The sequence below is a fragment of the Betta splendens genome, chromosome 3 (assembly GCF_900634795.4).
Source record: "Betta splendens chromosome 3, fBetSpl5.4, whole genome shotgun sequence".
Lineage (NCBI taxonomy): Eukaryota > Metazoa > Chordata > Actinopteri > Anabantiformes > Osphronemidae > Betta > Betta splendens.
Genome location: NC_040883.2, coordinates 18,542,418 through 18,559,788, shown reverse-complemented (window position 1 = coordinate 18,559,788; position 17,371 = coordinate 18,542,418). Strand labels below are relative to the sequence as shown.

General features: G+C 40.4%; 1 protein-coding gene across 8 annotated transcripts in view; it reads left to right on the top strand.

Annotated features, from left to right (window-relative positions):
• LOC114852519 (protocadherin-9) overlaps nt 1-17,371 on the top strand; it is a 162,274-nt gene that overhangs the window by 87,764 nt on the left and 57,139 nt on the right. Inside the window, exon 4 of one of the 8 annotated variants that reach the window (XM_055507621.1) lies at nt 2,273-2,350. The exons of the other annotated variants lie outside the window; for them this stretch is intronic. Within the exon in view, the coding sequence (XP_055363596.1) occupies nt 2,273-2,350 (78 nt within the window). Of the gene's footprint in view, nt 1-2,272; nt 2,351-17,371 lie in introns of those variants that run through there. 8 annotated transcript variants of the gene reach the window in all.

The window sequence follows — 17,371 nt, the reverse complement described above, 5'->3', positions numbered from 1 at the left end:
AGGGAGGTAGGGAGACAGAGGGAGGGGAAAGCCTGCTGCAGGCCATTTGATTGTCATTGTTTCTCCTAGGTCATGTGGGAGTGCATACGCCTTCTTTTTATTCTTTTTGTTTTCCCTCTTCTGTTCTCCCTTTCTCCCCAGTAATATCAAGCAACGCTGCTGAAAATGCTATTGACATAAGACTATAACAAGCACAGCTAGCTCTTCTTTGTTGTTTCCATGGATCAAAAACTTGCAGATTGCTCTGTCCTGCCTCTCTCTGTCTCTCTAATATGCTGTTTGCGACCTAGCCTTCTAAGCCTTTCATAATCATTTTAAAGTAGTCAGTCTTAATCGCTTCATCCCTCTTCTTAATCTCATCATACCTATTCTTTAATCTCCTCAGAGAAAGGCTCCGTCTGCATGCAGAGATATTCTCATCGTAATCATTATGGATATATAGTCTAAATATGCATGTTTCTCTTTTTTGGTTGGGGCTTGACATTTGATTTTATTATGGCTCTCTAATCTGGCTAACCACCAAACATCTGTGCAGGTACCCATAGAGATAGACACACTTACACACAGATGTAACCAATGTCCCACTGACTGTCCATTTTCCTTGAAAGCTTAATTTATACTTGAGAAATGATGGTTTCCAAGCCAGAAAGTCGGTGGAAATCAACCAGAGAGGGTCGGTCATGCCTTGACATACATTTACACCCATGTTAATCACAGCCTCAAAATGGAGCCTCTTTCCTTTTTCTTGACACTCTGTGGGGTGTCCTTCAGGTCTCCTTCGTGCGTCATGTGTGAGAGCCTGTCCAAAGAGATTTGACAAGGGCTGAGCAAGGAGAGGGAAATAAAACTCTGAGAGATGAGGCAAACATATTAATCTTGTTAAGTTAAACGCCGACCCCCACCTCCTCCCTCCGTGCTCCCCCACGCAACTCCTCTCGCCATTCCCCACCCAGATAATGTGCAGTGCTCACAGTGAAAAATCAGCTAATTTCAGACCACGACTCATTCTGGCTTACAGAGGCTCTTAGGGTGGTGCTGAGCACTGTGCTAGTCCTTTATTAGTCGCCCCCCACTACCGTTTCTGCCTTTGTTCCTGTGTCTGACTGTGTCTCTCTCTTGCTCTCTCTTTCTCCCTCTCTCTTTTTTTCTCTCTAACGCACACTTACAGGAAACTACTCTCACACATTTATCTCAGTTCCTCATCCTTAGTCCGTTCGTGACCTTGAGATGTGTGATGGATGCAGGTCTGTGATGCAAGTGCATTTTAAGTTTTACAGTGACATGGCTGGAACACATTGATTATATTAGTGAAAGAAAGGGGGGATGGGGCTGAAAGACAAACAAACAATCACACAAATTGAAAGAAAAAAAGAGAAAAAGAAATGCTTCTATAGAGCGTGTGGAGCTGATGGACAATGTTTCCCCCTTGTGGTGCTGGCAGGCAGGTAGGAAGTACTGTATTTTTAGTGTGTCTTTAAATTCCAAGAGGAGCATCTAAGGGAAATGGGGTTTGGAGTTTGCTGAATGCAGCGACTGAATGCGTTCCCCCTGTGGAATAAAAAGGTCAAGGATATTAAGCCTCATCTCTTTCTTTCTCTCCATTTGACTCCTCCACTAACCTCCCCTATCTGTCTCTCATGATTCGTATTCATACTAAAATCCAAACATCTTTAATTAGAAAAGCAAGACGGCAGCGTTACAAGTGTTATTCACACCAGCCGGGATCTATCTGTCAGAGTTGGCTTCATCCTATGCATGAACACACAACCCTTATCTCACTGCTGCACCACTGATTGAACCATTTTATCTACACAGACAGGACAAATATGTGCGCTAGACTAAAACAATATTTTATTTAAACACAATATATGAGAATTGAGAAAAAACAAGTTTTACAATGTTTTGTATCTTGACGGTACATTACGTGTCAGAGACAATAACACAGCTAAAATCTGAAAATTTAATTTTTTCTCATCTGTCTGTAGAGCAAATTGGGAAATCTTATCAGCCATCGCTGGCATGATAAGATTGGCATGATGTTATAAAGCAAAAGAGAAAATGTCTTTTTGAAACGAACTTGAGTCACTATCTCGCCATTCCGTGCTTTCCAGTTGTACAGCAGTAATGCAATTATTCGTTAGCCTAAGTGACCAGTAAAAAGCACACATCTCTGTCATATCCGGACAGACTTCCTTTTTACATCCTCTGGATGTTCTTGTTTCTGCAGAAAACAGGAGGTCGGCCCACTAATGCTGACCACTTCTTTTCACAGACCACAAGAGAAAGATGGACAGATGGAGTGATGAAAAGAGACAGAGAGAAACAACTGCTGGAGATGGTGGCGCACTGAGTATTGAATCGATGCACATCTAAACTCGTTGCAGCACTATGTCATTATAGGTTGAATGGGTTTAAAACTGTATACAATATAACTAGATAAAAACTAAAACCATTGTATATATAACATGCATCGTCTTTTATGAAGATGTTGCCCATGTGTCTGGTTCTGTTGGTTAATTTAAGATCATACTGGCACTAACCAACAGCTGGAATGGAGACAAATCAGAGCTGCACCTTGTGAAGCTTGGCTGTTAATATTTGCTGGTGTGTGTGTGTGTGTGTGTGTGTGTGTGTGTGTGTGTGTGTGTGTGTGTGTGTGTGTGTGTGTGTGTGTGTGTGTGTGTGTGTGTGTGTGTGTGTGTGTGTGTGTGTGCATGTGTATGTGTACAGTATGTGTGTGCATGTGCGTGTGTGTGTGTGTGTGTGTGTGTCTGTGTGTGCGTGTGTGTGCGTGCGTGCGTGCCCGTTTGGGATTCTTCACCAAATGTCCAAGCATATGGTCACCCTGTGACCGTATAGATGGCATTAATGCTGTCCGGGCCCCAAGAGATTATACTGCGTGTGGCTTTTATTTTCTGATGCCTTGATGGCTCCGTGTGTCTACTAGTTTTAAGCTCTTGATGACACTGTACCATGAAAGATTGAGATTATTCCTCAAATGTGCAAGGGAGATGGAGCAGATTATATCCGTGCAGATATCTCTACAGTACTGTAAAGTAGTAGTAGCTCTCAGTTTCCCTGGTGGCCTAATATTTCAGCTGCACGCAGCTAAAAGCTTTAGTTTATTCATGATATTAGAATGGGGTACTTTTCTGTATGCTTTCTAAAAGCAGTTGCATAATAAACCAACAGCAGCGATAACATCAACACAAACTATAAAAAGATATACAGTAGACAGACTGTAGTGTGATGAATATATGCTTTCCAGTGACCTTGTATGAGGATTAACTCATTTTAGGTCAGAGTAAATCTGCTCATTATAGACGGCATTGAAGTGTCATCCCTTCAGGGGAAACTACAGTAGGATAAAGCGGAGGGTGACCATTGACAACTGGAGCTGTGAAATAAGGCTGTTTGTGTGTTTGTTTACAGTGCAGTTAGAGATCAGGACATGAGTCTGAGCAGATGATATGTCTAACAAACACCCAACCACCCAGCTTCACTTATTTATTTTCGTATTTGTTTGTTTTTGTTATTGACACAACTGAAAACTGACTCACAATCATTTATTAATTGCAAAAGTGGAATCTTATTGAGCTGGTTGTCTCACCAATGCAAGCAGAAGTATTTCATAGAGACTCTATTCCCGATTAGAACTCACATTTATAGCAAACATCTACTCCTAAATATACTATTTGAGTTGAATCAATTTTCAGGTTAAATATGATGAAATGTGCATTTGAAAATAGATGAATTTGAAGAAATGAACACGGGAAGGCCTCAGAGAGTCCAGCAGAAATCACAGGGGGCATGACATTCTTTAGCTAAGAGAGAGGCAAGAACCCTTTCAAGAACAAGTACAGGAGAATAATTGGAGTACAAGTGCTAGACTCGCATTACAGGATCACGAGGGTAAGTGCTTGGGAGTTTGTGTGTCTGTGCCTGTGTGTGTGCGTGTGTGTGTGTGTGAGTGTGGAGAGAGAAGCCGAGAACAGAGACAGACAGACAGACAGATGAAGATGGTGCCAGAAACACAAGAGTTAGACCTAAAGGTTGGTGGATACCTGGGGAGGTCAGAACAAAGGCAGTAACATGACCCAAAACCGATGTTTCACAACTGTTGGGAGAGAGCGAGGGAGCTGGAGAGAAAAGAAGGACAAGATCTCTGAAGATGTGTCTTGGGGTTAACAACCAGCTAAATGCCCAGTGTGAGAGTGTCATTGAGACCATTTATCCCATCATACCTCCCAGAGATGAATGGAAATGTTTTTCTGGTGCCACTCATGGCGGTGGTAATGGTCTGCATCCATACACAGCTTTCTCTAACAAACAGATTTTTCTTCTTTGAGAGATGACAAGTATGTTAAAATGAATCTGGTGAAGTTGCTTTGGTGAATTTAAAGAGGGACAACCTCTGCAGTGATCTGCTACTAAAAGCTGCATTGGTTGTACCTAAAATATTACTATTTAACTAAACTCAAAAAGTGCAGGTTTGTTTTCATCCACATTTGACTCTTCTGTAATAGAGAGTTTGCAAATTTGCTAGTAAGGAACATGACATCTATTCTCTGGTGATATTGAGATTTTGGCTCTTGATCAAAGGGCAAAAGAATCTATGAGAGCAACTATAAAAAGAAGGAAAAGCACCTATTTCACAGGTATATTTTCACAAAAACAACATCTAAAACAAGTGAGAATGGAATTAGCAATGGAATTACGAGGCTTGAGACAAACCCTCTATAGATAAACATCAGAGCTGTTCATGGAGAATACTTATAGAAAACAGAGTTCAGAGGAAGTTTCTGCAACAGCAGCTTCAGTTATTGAACTGTATCAGAAAAGCTGGCATGATTTCAGGTTTAACAAAGATTTGGCAAATTTAACATAGGGAAAACAATATGAATATAAAGACCTTAACAATCCTAATCCTTATTACTTAAACCTGCTATTTAAGCCTTCGGTAGGTTTGAAGTCTAAACCCCGGAAGCTCCTCTGCCTTAAAAAATAAAAAAAAAACAATAAAAAAACAATAAAACAAAAACACTTTTGTACACCGAGATAGAATGATAGAAACAAGGGACGAGGACATTCTTCTTGTTCTAGAAATTGTCTTGTCTCTTTATCCCGTTTACTACTGAGAAACGACATTTACTACGTTACTGTATTGTAAAAGAATTCATTTGAGTTGGAGGTGTGTGGTAAGGATTCATTGGCTGCCTGGGAGCTCAGTTCAATGTGCTATTGGGTGAAATAGTAAAAAAACAATCCACAATAAGGCTAGGTTCGCTCCACAGTAGTACAGTACATGCACATGTATGTGTAGTGTAAGAATACTTTAACCTACCTTTCCTTTTTCCATCATCCCTTGTTGTCATACACTGAGTTAAATCATACTTGATGTACAGATTTAGGGATCCTTTGTATGTTCGGTGGTGGTATAGGGAATCCTTTCCCTGTCATCCCAATAAAGCAGAATAGACAGAGACAGGAAGATATTGATAGACCAACAGAGTACATGCAAGTGTGGCAGCTGCAGCGAAGGGCTATAGTGACATCCATCCACTAAGCGAGTAAAGGGTCTTGTAGGGCATACCTCCTGTGAGTCCATACATCCTCTCCAACACATGGAACTGACTAAAATCACAGGCTTTCTAGTTTCTCTGTCCTCCCTCCCTTTATCTGTATCTCCAGCTCTTTTAATACAGAAATCTGTTTCGGTGTGCAGCTTTGGAGAAGGAGAATGTTACTGTACTGGATCAATCCAGTACCTGTTCTCTCAAAAAGATGTCAACAATGTTTAACTCGCCTTAAATCCAGCACCTGATGCCACCCTGGGTCCTTTACACAAACTTACAACTGTACCTGTCAAACCAGCTTATGCAAGGGTCAGCATGGACCCCCCTAAAGCCAGTTTGGGTGTGTATTACAGGGGTAAACCCGAGCAAAAAAAAGGGGGGGAGGATTAGACTTTTGTCACCCCATAAGTTTTTTTTTTCCTTCTTGTTCTCCTCGATCTTGTTCTCTGAGTATCCAGCTTTTTAATTGTTGAGCTGATTATACTATTGCACATTAAGATTAGACATACAGTAGCACATCATCCTCATGTTCACAGCTGTTCACGGCTGTACTGCTTGAATTAAATACAACATTGTTTTCCATGACAAATGATAACAAATGTATTTTGATATTTGTACTTAGCACTTTAGAGGCCTCCAATTTTCACTCCCTTGGTTTGATTCACCCCCTTGGATGTTATCAGCCATAACAAATGGGCTGATCAGAACTTATCAGCGCATTAAGTAGGTGCCTGCTCTGCCTCCTCAGCTAACAGCTAGCTAAGTTGCTATGTTAAGCAGCTTTAGAGGTTATTGTGGTTAGGGTTAGGGCTGGAAAACGGGTGGGGGGTTCAGGTTACAGTTAGCTAACACAATACCGCTAGCTATTTGCTAAGTTATGTTTGCTAATAAATCAAGATCAAAAACTTCGATCAGCGCCCCTACTGACTCTGCTGGTTAAATCTTCCGAGCCGTGATTAACCATATGGATCAATGACTGCAACCTACTGCACCTATTCACCGCTGCCAGCAGGTAGGTGGGCACCTACCGGCTCATACGTATGGGCTGATAACCACTGATAATGACCATTGAATGGCGTGATAACATCCAAAGCCGCTAGTTTGATCAAGGATGGCACATACTCGAGATGATTAAACATGTAGACCTCTCCGAATGTGCATTAATTAGCCAAATCAATTTTGCTTTGGATTGTGACCACCTTGGTTAAGTGCACTCTTCTCTTGCCTTGTTAAAGTGCAATGTAAATCTATTTGTATCTTTAGTGGTAATACAGTTTGAAACAGCCATGCCTTAAAGGCAGCTGTTCTAAAAATCTCTTTGATGTTTTTGCACTGGATCCTACGATTAGCAGGACTTTTGGAAGTTGAAGCACGGAGATGATTGATACTTAGAAAGTGACCCTTAAGATGAAAGACACTGATGAGTGAAGGATAGAAAACTGATGAGCTGCCCTCTACACTGCGAAGAAATCTCCAAAAAGAGAGACGTTGGAGTTCAAGTCTGAAAATCTGATTGTTGCTTTTACTCTCTCATGTTTCATTGCCTCTACCTGAAACTAATTCCTGTAGAGGCCCTGTTGACAAGCTGAATTCTGTTGGCCTGTGTGCCATTGTTGGTAAATGCACTGTTTAAACACTGGGGCTCTACACAGTGTAAAAGCACATCAGCAAAAATGGTATCAGTGGTAGTAGTCATTACTTTGTGCTTTTACAGTATTATTTGAAATTCTTAGCATTTTCAATCAAGTTTTTAAATACACATTTCATAGGGTGGTTTGCAGGATCTTTGTGATCAGTCTTAATCCAGAGGAAGTGAGCTTTCAGTCTCCTGCACGTGGCTGACATTTACAATAAAAGCAGAATACAAATGAGAACAGTCCTTGATAAGTTGGCTGTAGTGCTCCTGGTGACACCTGAATTAGTACTGGTGTACTGTACACTGTATTGTGACTATTTTGTCTTGTATCATACAGCACCCAAATCTTGCAAGTGTATATTGTAATATATTGTATATATATAACGTAATCTAACCTTTCGTAACCTACACTGAGTCTGTTTTTGCCAAATCAAAGGTTGCAGTCTGTTGTCCAGTACCACTGATGACAAAAGAGGAATGAGTTGACATAACGAGGACTGGACTGATGGGTCTGCATGTCTAGGATAGATGGATGGACAGTAAGAATAGAGCTGACTATCCGGAGGTACTGGGAGGAAAGTGTTCCATGGCGAGACAGAGACCAACGTGAGTGTCAAAGATGGGCGCGCTCAAATTGAGGCTGTGTGAGGACGTGGCTACTTGTCGGATCAGGCCACTTTAATTGATTTATCTGCTTGGCACAGCTGTATGTGCTACAATCTATCTTGTTTTAGGATGCAATTTTATTGGCTACATCACAACATCTCTCCAACATAAAATCAATACACACACATACTGTATATATACAATATCTATATATACACAGACACACAATCCACGTGTACATTTTTGTGTGCATCATGGTCATGCTATGGCTTAACCACTCTTCTGGGAAGCCTCCCTCTTCTGAAGTACACTGGGCCCCTTCTGCTACTGTGCTTTACTTTTATTCTCCCTTACCTCAGTCGTTTCTATCTACGGTGTACCATTGAACCTGCCGTGGTGAGAAGTATTATACACATCACTACCCTTCAAATAAAGACAGGAGCAGGAAACTAACTTGTTGCTGTAGTGGCAGAGCTTTGTGCGATTCTGTTCGGTCTCAGGAGAGACTCTTTTTTTTGCTTCTTTGTTAGTGTAACTTGTACCAAAGTACTTGGTTTCTGTCTGTATTGTAGTACTAAAATGGTCTGTCAGTCATGGTTATGTTTGTTTTAACTGTGACCATATTTATGATAAAAGCTGAATATAATACTGAGCTGCAGCTGCTTTTCCTGATGACTATAAAACACCTTTACCCTTATTTATACAGTAGCTCAGTGTTTTTTAGACAGATTGGGGAGTTAATAAATTATATATTACAACAGTGATTACATTTTGAAGATACTATGCTGAAAGACAAACACATTATGTGCATTAATGTAGACAAACATTTTAATATGGATCCCTGAGGTGTGTAAGAAGTTCAAACTGATGTGTTAGTCAGTTGTCTTCCGTGTAGCAATGCTGTCACTAAATTACAGTGAACTTACCGTAGCGTGGTCCACATCTGTAACAAGTTAATAGCAGCCAATATAGCAGCCAAGCTCCATTTGTTATTATCCAAATGTGAGATCCATTCCTCTGTCGCAATGTTCCTTTGATGGCTGTGTCATATGTAGCCGAGCTACAGTATTGATCTTGTGGCCAATTAGATAGACACTTGAAAATAAATGTAATTTCCTAACTGCTGTTCCATTTGAAAATCAATAATTAGTCTTGACAGTGGTTAGCAAAGGCCACTGTGAATGCGTTAGAGAATATTTCAGCCCTGGTGGGGAAAAAAATGGTTTATTGTTGAATTATTCTTTAAAAGGAAGGTGGGAGTTTGATGTGACAAGGCTAAGTATAATCATGCATGTCCAACACACAGACACCCCTCACACATACTTTATAAACACCATTATTAGATGCATGTGATGAAGGTAGCAGGTTTTTAAAATATGAGCTAATACTTTAAGGGTGTTATACTGTAAGTGTATTTTTACCAGAGTCTGCTCTTAGCTAAAGCCTTTCCCTTTTCTAATCTATTGGAACTGCAGTACAAGCAGTGAGAATTTACTAATTGGATCCATTTAATTGTTTTAAATGGGGAGAATAATAAAACATTATTATTGAGCATAGAAACCACCTTTATCCCTTATAATCTTAGAGTCAGGGGTAAAATTGCCATGCACTCCTTCTCTCTGTCTCTGTGACTGATGATGGCATAACTAAAATCATTTAAATGATAATTTTATGTGGAACAGATGGATATCAGGAGGTGAAGAACAGAAGATCCGTCTGGGTTTCAGTACTGTGTCTTATGTATCTGTGTAATTTCCCTGGAGTAGACCTGTCAGTGTCCAGTTTGCTCTGCCCCTCATCACACTTGCGGGGTGCTTCCCCCCTTTTCCCCTATACACAATGGCTACGTTTCTACTTTTGCCCCTGTGGGGTTTTTTGATTCACTTGAAGAAAGCCAGAACAGACACCTCCGGTGATGGCAAGGCATAACATGTCTTTGCAGACTAAACACACTCTGTACACAAGTCATCTTTGCTTTAACTGATCAAACAGCTCAAAGGATGTAAGGCGTCTCATGAATAGAATACAAATCCAATACTGTATATGGATCAGACGTCCAGTTCAAACGGGGAAGTCAAAAATAAGTGTTGACGTTTCTACAGTATAACACTGCTTTGATTGATATTGTGGAGGAGGTTAACACGTATTCACAGCTAAAGTGAAATACAATTTAGATTTGATTTTACTGTGCAAAAACATTAGTGTTACTGTACATAAGGCTTCGGGCTTCATATGTGCGTTTAGTATATTTGTGTGCAGCTTTTTTTATTGTGCTGTTTGTGAAATAACAAAAATAGAAACAGCTACAACATGAAAAACAACTTTAACAAATCAGTCCTAATATAGCAATAAATTGCAATGGCTCACAAAGCTGAATGGAAAAAGAAGAGAAAAACAAAACAGCATAGGTTTGAAATTCCCCAGCTTGTTTGTCTGGCTGAGCAGCCTTAATTTGGTTGTATCACATTTATGCCTCGTGGTTGATACTGAGCGAGATGAATCATTGTAAAATATGAGCCAGATCAGCTGCTTGTTTCCTGGAGGTAAAAGCTTGTAAGACCGCTGGTAAATACACCCAGAAGACAGCACAATCCTCTGAGACAAAGGGGAGTAAAAGCAAGAGAAAATGAGAGCAAGAATGGTTCAGGAGGATGTTAAGCTATCCACTCAGGACTTTTGATTACTGATAGAATATTCTATATATTTGTGCCATTTTTAATTGGAGCATTTGAACCGATTTCATTAGAGGAAGAAAGAAAGGAAAGTATAGTGTAATAAATGAAGTAAAGTAACATTAAAGGACATTTTCGTGTTATTTTCCACAGTATGTGATTAGCTATTTTTAAGACCACATTTTGCCAGCCGTTAATCTCCTGCCTGTCATCTAGATCATCTAAAAGTGCTGAGAGGCTGACCCCGCCATCCACAGCGCCTGGAATCAGAGCAAGATCTCTGCAGTTGTAGCACATTTCTGAGGCCAGCTAATACCCTCAGTACAATCTGCGGGTTTCTGATAATGGCTTGTAAAATCTTTCATCTTGACATAAGCTGGCATATGCTGAGTGGCTCCACATGTTCGTCTTAAAGCAACAAAGGCAAGGCCAAAACATGTAAGGTAATCACTTCAAAGACCTCTTTGCTTGACTTCAGTGTTAGATCCTGTTTTCTTTTTAATCAGCCGCTGACCGTGTGGGCATTATGTGCATTTGAAATTAGTTTACAAGATGTTGCTACAGTATGGTAGGAGAAGCAAATTGGGTCTCTGCTCCTGAGAAATGTTGTGGAAGAAAATAAGCTTTGTAAAGCAAGCTCTAAATTAGGCCAACCTTTGATGACCTTCTGCTGACTAACCAACTGAATAATGATAAAGAGATGACGAACCCCCCCTCTGTAACCTAACCCTAAGCAGTGCCGAGTGCGTTGCAGTGCATAAGCTCTTTTTTACGTCTGAATCCTTGGTAATGAAATGCAGATTTCACCCACTTGCATCTCTGTTAATCATAGGGCAGGGCTGAACAACACACTTTTATTTCCTGTAGTTTTTGATAAGTTTCCCATGAACCGAACGAGGGACGGAAGGCAGACAAATGTGGCAGGGCATGAACCTCCCCCGTTGAGTAATGAAATTAAACGACAGCTCTTCAACAAGGAAGGGATGAGAGAGCGAGAGAGAGAAAGAGAGAAAGAGAGAGTGTGAGAGTGGGGGGGATTTTGTCCAGCCAGGAAATTGAAGCCATCACAAGCAAATTGAGTTCAGGTCCTTTTGGTGGGCAAGAGCAGACCAATCAATTTGGCCTAGTACTCAGTGCCTGTCAGCCTCACAGAAGGACACCTTGGCATCCAATAATACAAGCACAGTAAACAACTGAAGCCCTGGCTCAGTTAGTCTCAGCTAACAACTAGCTATCCATAGTAATTTCTCCTCAGGGGAAACAAATATGACAGTAGTGCACGTTGTTCTGAAACAAACTGAAGACGCTGTTGTACAGCATCAGGCTCGTGCAGTAACTGGTCAACAGTTGTCAAGTTAAACGTTGGACAAATTCCTGGCATCTGTTCACGGGTTGTTTGGAGAGAACAGGTTGTCATTAGATGACAAAGTTAAATCTTTCATTTATGTATCCCTCTTTTCTTATTCACAAATAAGGTGAACAAATACAAGACACAGTCTCTGTCAGTGACTATCTTCTATCAAGTCTGTCTAGGTTGGATCCCTATTTTAATGAGCCATGTTTGGCCTTCTCCCCTTTGCTAATCTTTGGACAGTGACACAACATTCTTGCTAATTATCTCGATTACACAGCAGGAACACACTACATCACAGTTCTGAGGCAACAGTCGAAGAGGGGTGGAATCATACAACCCCAAAGGCCTAATTATCTCTGTTGGTTCCCAATTAATCCATTAAGTTGTTTTGGCTCAGCTGCAAGACCTGAGGCATCATTCTATATACTAATACATTGCACCATCAAACATGAGCTATTGTTTTGTAGTAATTTACTGTTAGTACTGGAACAGTCCTCTATTTTACCTTTCCACTTTAACACTGAGTACTGTAAAACAACACATGGGTTTACACCCACTTTCTGCCTGTTGTGGCTTACTATGATGAACTGACTAGGCTTTGCCATATGTAAAACTGCGCTGATGCTATTGATGACTTGCAACATAGTCAATAGCGGTTTATGTGATAAGCCACTGGACTCATGGGGAAGGCTGAGAAAAGGCATCTGGGGCTAGATCTGTTATGAGATTCATGGTGATGCAGGCTATAGACATTACATTTATTTACATGCTGCCAGTGGAGCCACTGGAGTCAGCTCTTGTGAATGATTGTTTGAATATTGCCGCTGTCCTTTTTAAACTAATATTGTGACTTTCATCCCACATTTTTTCTCCTCCTACTGTCTGTCTGTCCCATTTTCCTCACACCAATATTGTCTCTCTCCTCTTGCTGTTCTGTTGTAAATTGGTAACAGGGGATGGTTAGAGGAAAAACCAATATACATCACTTTTTTATATGACAGCAGTGCTGTGTCCCAGTTGGAATATCATTTGGCAGGTTGTAAGAGAGTCCCAGGTGAGCACATGCAAATTTACAAACACTTATATACCAGTTGTTCTGATTCTGTGCCACTTAGTTATCCTTTAAATGGATAAGGAATGGTGGTATACAGCTTTGCAGAAACAGTCAAGCTCGTCATGCAGTTTATGTAACTCTGAGACATTTTTGTTTCTCTCTCAAGGGATTTTATTACTAGATGTGTAATAAGGCATTGCTTTGAGAAATGGTTCAGCAGCACACATTGTTTTGAATATGCAGTATAAACATTTTGGTGTAGTAAAATGTGTGAATATTTGAGATCTGTTCAGCCTATCACATTAAATATTGTGTGGAAGTGCTGAAAGTGCCTTTCCTTAGCTCTGATGCTCAAACATGTTTGATTAGCTGTTTTGGGTGCAGTGGTGGAAATCTTAATTAGTGTATTGTCAAACAAGATCTATGGATTTCAAACACAGAGGACTGAAGGTTGTTCAATTTAATCTATAATTAATTGTACCCAGGTAATTTAAATATGTTCACCAATGAGCATTTGCCATATAGCATAGCGCTTGCAATAGAGTGCTTGCAGTCGGGGGCTTGTTCATTAGAAAACATCTTAAAATCATTACCAGTATATGGACACAATGAGCTTAGTTTGTTTTATCCCACTATAAAATCATACCTATCGAAATTGAAAGCTAAGGCACTGTGACTTCATGGAGTGTAAATCAATAATACTGTACACCACATATCTTTTTTGTACTCTAGTTTATTGATTTTGCTAAATAATAATGCAATATTACGATTAAACTGTATAAAGACAACAGACTAGGAGGCTGATGTTAAAAGGGATCAAAGGTATTTTGCTTGTTTACGTAAAGCCTGTATTTTTCATGGGCAGATGTTTATAAAATGTGTTGGAATATTATGCAGAGTTTTGTAATCTTCCGGGACACAGACAATCTTTGCCTGTTCTGCTGACATGTTGACCACTGGGCAAAAACGGCCTGCAGGCTGTGGAGTTGAGGGCTACAGAGATGGAGCAAGGCTGCACACAGATGATCTGTCATCCTCATTTACAAGGCTTCACTGACACTGCCTATTACTGCAATTCTCTGTTTGTCCCTGCTGGCTTGTCTCACCCCTACTGTACTATGTAACTGTCAAATATGACTTCACCCATCACGCCAATGATCAAGCAGGCTCCTTGCCTTGTCTTTAAAGATTTTAAACGTGCCGGAGCACAGTGCAGTGTATATAAAAATGTGTATATTGTCTGCCATTGAAATTGTTCAGATGTGATTTCAACACAAAGTGAGGATGGCATTACCCTGGAAGAGGCTGCTCGGAGTGGCAGAGGGAGATAATCAATAGAGTAGAGTACATCCATCTACCTTCATAATCTGACCACCGGTATATAAGGTGGGCAAGCCTTTCTCCCGCTGTGGGAAATCAGGGCATTGTGCCTCAGGCTGCTGATGTAAGTTGTGCAGAACCTGTGGCTGAACAAGTCACAAAAGAAGTGCATGGAGAAAATCAAAGGAAAATATGGAACTTGAACAGAAAGATCTAAGGGGGTTTGATGCCGACTGTTAGAATGCACTTGCCGTTTTATCAAATTCATACGCTTACAACCCAAACTGAGTAACACCAGAGCAGCACCACAGATTACAGTAAGTGATTGTTATTGAGATGGTTGATTCTTAATTCTGAAAAGTTGTCCGTGTTTAACTGAAAGATAAGTCGAAGTCAACATTGCTCTGATTGTTCATTATTCAAGGGTACCCTCCTGTGCAGCTCGGCTGTAAATAGTGGGGGAGCTTCAGTTGAACTGACAACAGAGAGCGATTCTCCACAGGAGATCTGGAGAAAGCTTTACGATTGTTCAGGCAAGAACGTAGCAGCATAGAAAACGCCAAAGACAAGCATGGACGACACGGTCACATCACAATTTGGAGCTGCACCAGGGTTTTCAAGACTGAGGGCCTCTCCTGCTGCTAAGACGGAGGAAATACGATTCAAATGTTAAAAATTAATAGCAGTGTTATTTCAGTAGTTTTACTGTTTTCAGCAGTTTGACTGGTTCCTTCTACGGAGCTGCTGCATTGAGTGCAGCCAGTTATGTGGTTAAGTAACCAACAAAGAGACTAAGACATGCTTCTGGCAGTAACTGAGTGGGATCTTACATAGAAATGAGGAACTTGAAGCATGTGGGTCATAACACTTTATTTTTGTCTTTCACTCACATGCACGTGTTGCAGCCATATGAGATGATATACACTTTAATTCGTTTTTGCCATGAATGGGCCACAGCTGTGACAAATGGATATTCTATCTAATGTTAGCTGTGAGAAATCTATATGGCTGATGAGCGCTGCCTGTTTCCTCCAAATACAACATCTATTGAGACTCAGTAAGACACTAGTGGGACTCCATAACTATATGTCACATTTGTTCATGCACGCTGTGTAAAGGCAAAAAGAGAGATTTTCACACCAACACGCTGAGGTTTCTGTCACCGTTTCAGAAATACTGCACACTAAAAACAAGACCCAGGCATGCAGTGCACTGCTGTGAATATTGTCTTCAGTTATGTTCATGTTCCGCTCCTATTTGTCTGCATGTTTGTGTCTTTTTGCTGTGCCAACAGGTAAGGGCAGATCTGAGGCAAGCAGACAACAACAAAAACTGCACCCAGTGAGGAGTTAACCTGTGCATGTGATAAAAGTGTTGGTGTAGCTGTATCCATGTTAGACTGACGTTGGTCGGCCGACCTACAGTACATGTATTTAGTGTTTAACAAGTGCTGCTACATGGAAAGCTTAAAATTCTTAAAGAATCAAACATGCGATGCAAGTTCTCCAAATCAATTTTCTAATTTATTTTTGAATGATATAAGTTATTACTATCTACGTGTCTATCACCAGCCTCAATTTTCTATGAATTAATGAAATACTTCAACCTCCAACACACACCATCACTGCCCCCACCCCCCACCCAAAAAAGAAGCAAGCAAAGGCTCTTGATGAGAGTCGTCAGAATCAGCATTAATCTTTATGTATTTCACACACAACACAATGTATGGAACCCCTACAGAGTGGAAAATGTCTTCTAGTTCATTAACATTCATTTGTTGTTAATCTCAGTGTCTCGCTGTCTGTTGTTGATCACATTCATGGCGGTGAAAAAACAACACCGTACATAACCACTGGATACTATTTTGGTGTACATTTTGATTCAAGTGTTTTCTATCTGTGGCAGAAAAACAAAACTGAGGCAGAGATAAGTGTTCCTTTTCTGTCACCGTCTCCTGAAATGCAAACCAGGCCAGGCGATCACATCCAAACAAAAATAAATTACACTTTGCACCACACCATCCACCACTATGCATTATGCCGGTGCCTTGCTTTCATAGAAGCCATTGGAGGGAAATTGCTGGCTGCTTGGCAACAACATAACAAATGGAAAAAAGGTCTGTGTGATTTTATATTTTCCAGATGATTAGTTGCATCAGAAACAATTATTGGTAAGATCACTGACCATAAAATTAATTATTAAGATTTGAGCCTAATTGCATTTCCCTCACTGTGACGGTCCTCGGAAAAAAAAGTTAGTTTCCCTAATGGGTTAAATGGCAACACAGCAGGTGTGTATACGTTTACAAATTCCAGTAAGTGTGTAACAATGAGGATTAGCATGAAACAGCTTTGGCAAGGGAATAAAGGATGGATTAGTAGAAATGGGTTTAGTGTCAAAGTGTATAGACTATGGATTTCTGTGACATCATATATTAAATCCTGTAAAAATAACATTGAACTTCAGTCTCTCTCTCTCTCTCTCTCTCTCTCTCTCTCTCTCTCTCTCTCTCTCTCTCTCTCTCTCTCTCTCGATATCTATTTATACACAATAAAGGAAATTCGCTAGGCATGAACTTGATTGGCAGGGGAGTCTGCTGTGCATATCGCTGTAACATCATAACGGATTCTACTTACTAAAAGTGCGGGTCGCCAGTAGTGATATTTGAAGGCATTGTCTCGACTTGTGTGGGAACTTCCATTTCATACATACAGTAACACTTTGCAAAATCAGCAGATGTTCATGCCACTTAATGGGAAGAAATAGTTGCAAATTGTCTTGTCAGTTTAAATCCACATGTTCTTTTTTTTATTATTCCAGTCAAGTTATAGTGAAAAGTCTTTTTAGCGTGGCCTACGACTCAACAGTGGTTTTTGCAATTAATTTAAACAACTTGAAAACGCTATACACGCTATACAGGGACATGCTCCTGCTTTGCCTTTTATTGTTTAATTGCCTTTCGACCGCAGTCACAATGCACGCGGGCCGTCTTTAAGCTCTAGTATCAGACTAATAAGTTGCTGCCCATGTCATTAGGTTTCACACTTTGCAGCACACTGCCCATTTTCCAGTCACTTGGATTCAGCCTGTAAATGAGAATGCGATAATGTGGAAGATTGCATCGGTGCCTGTTTTTTATTGCATAACCTAAAT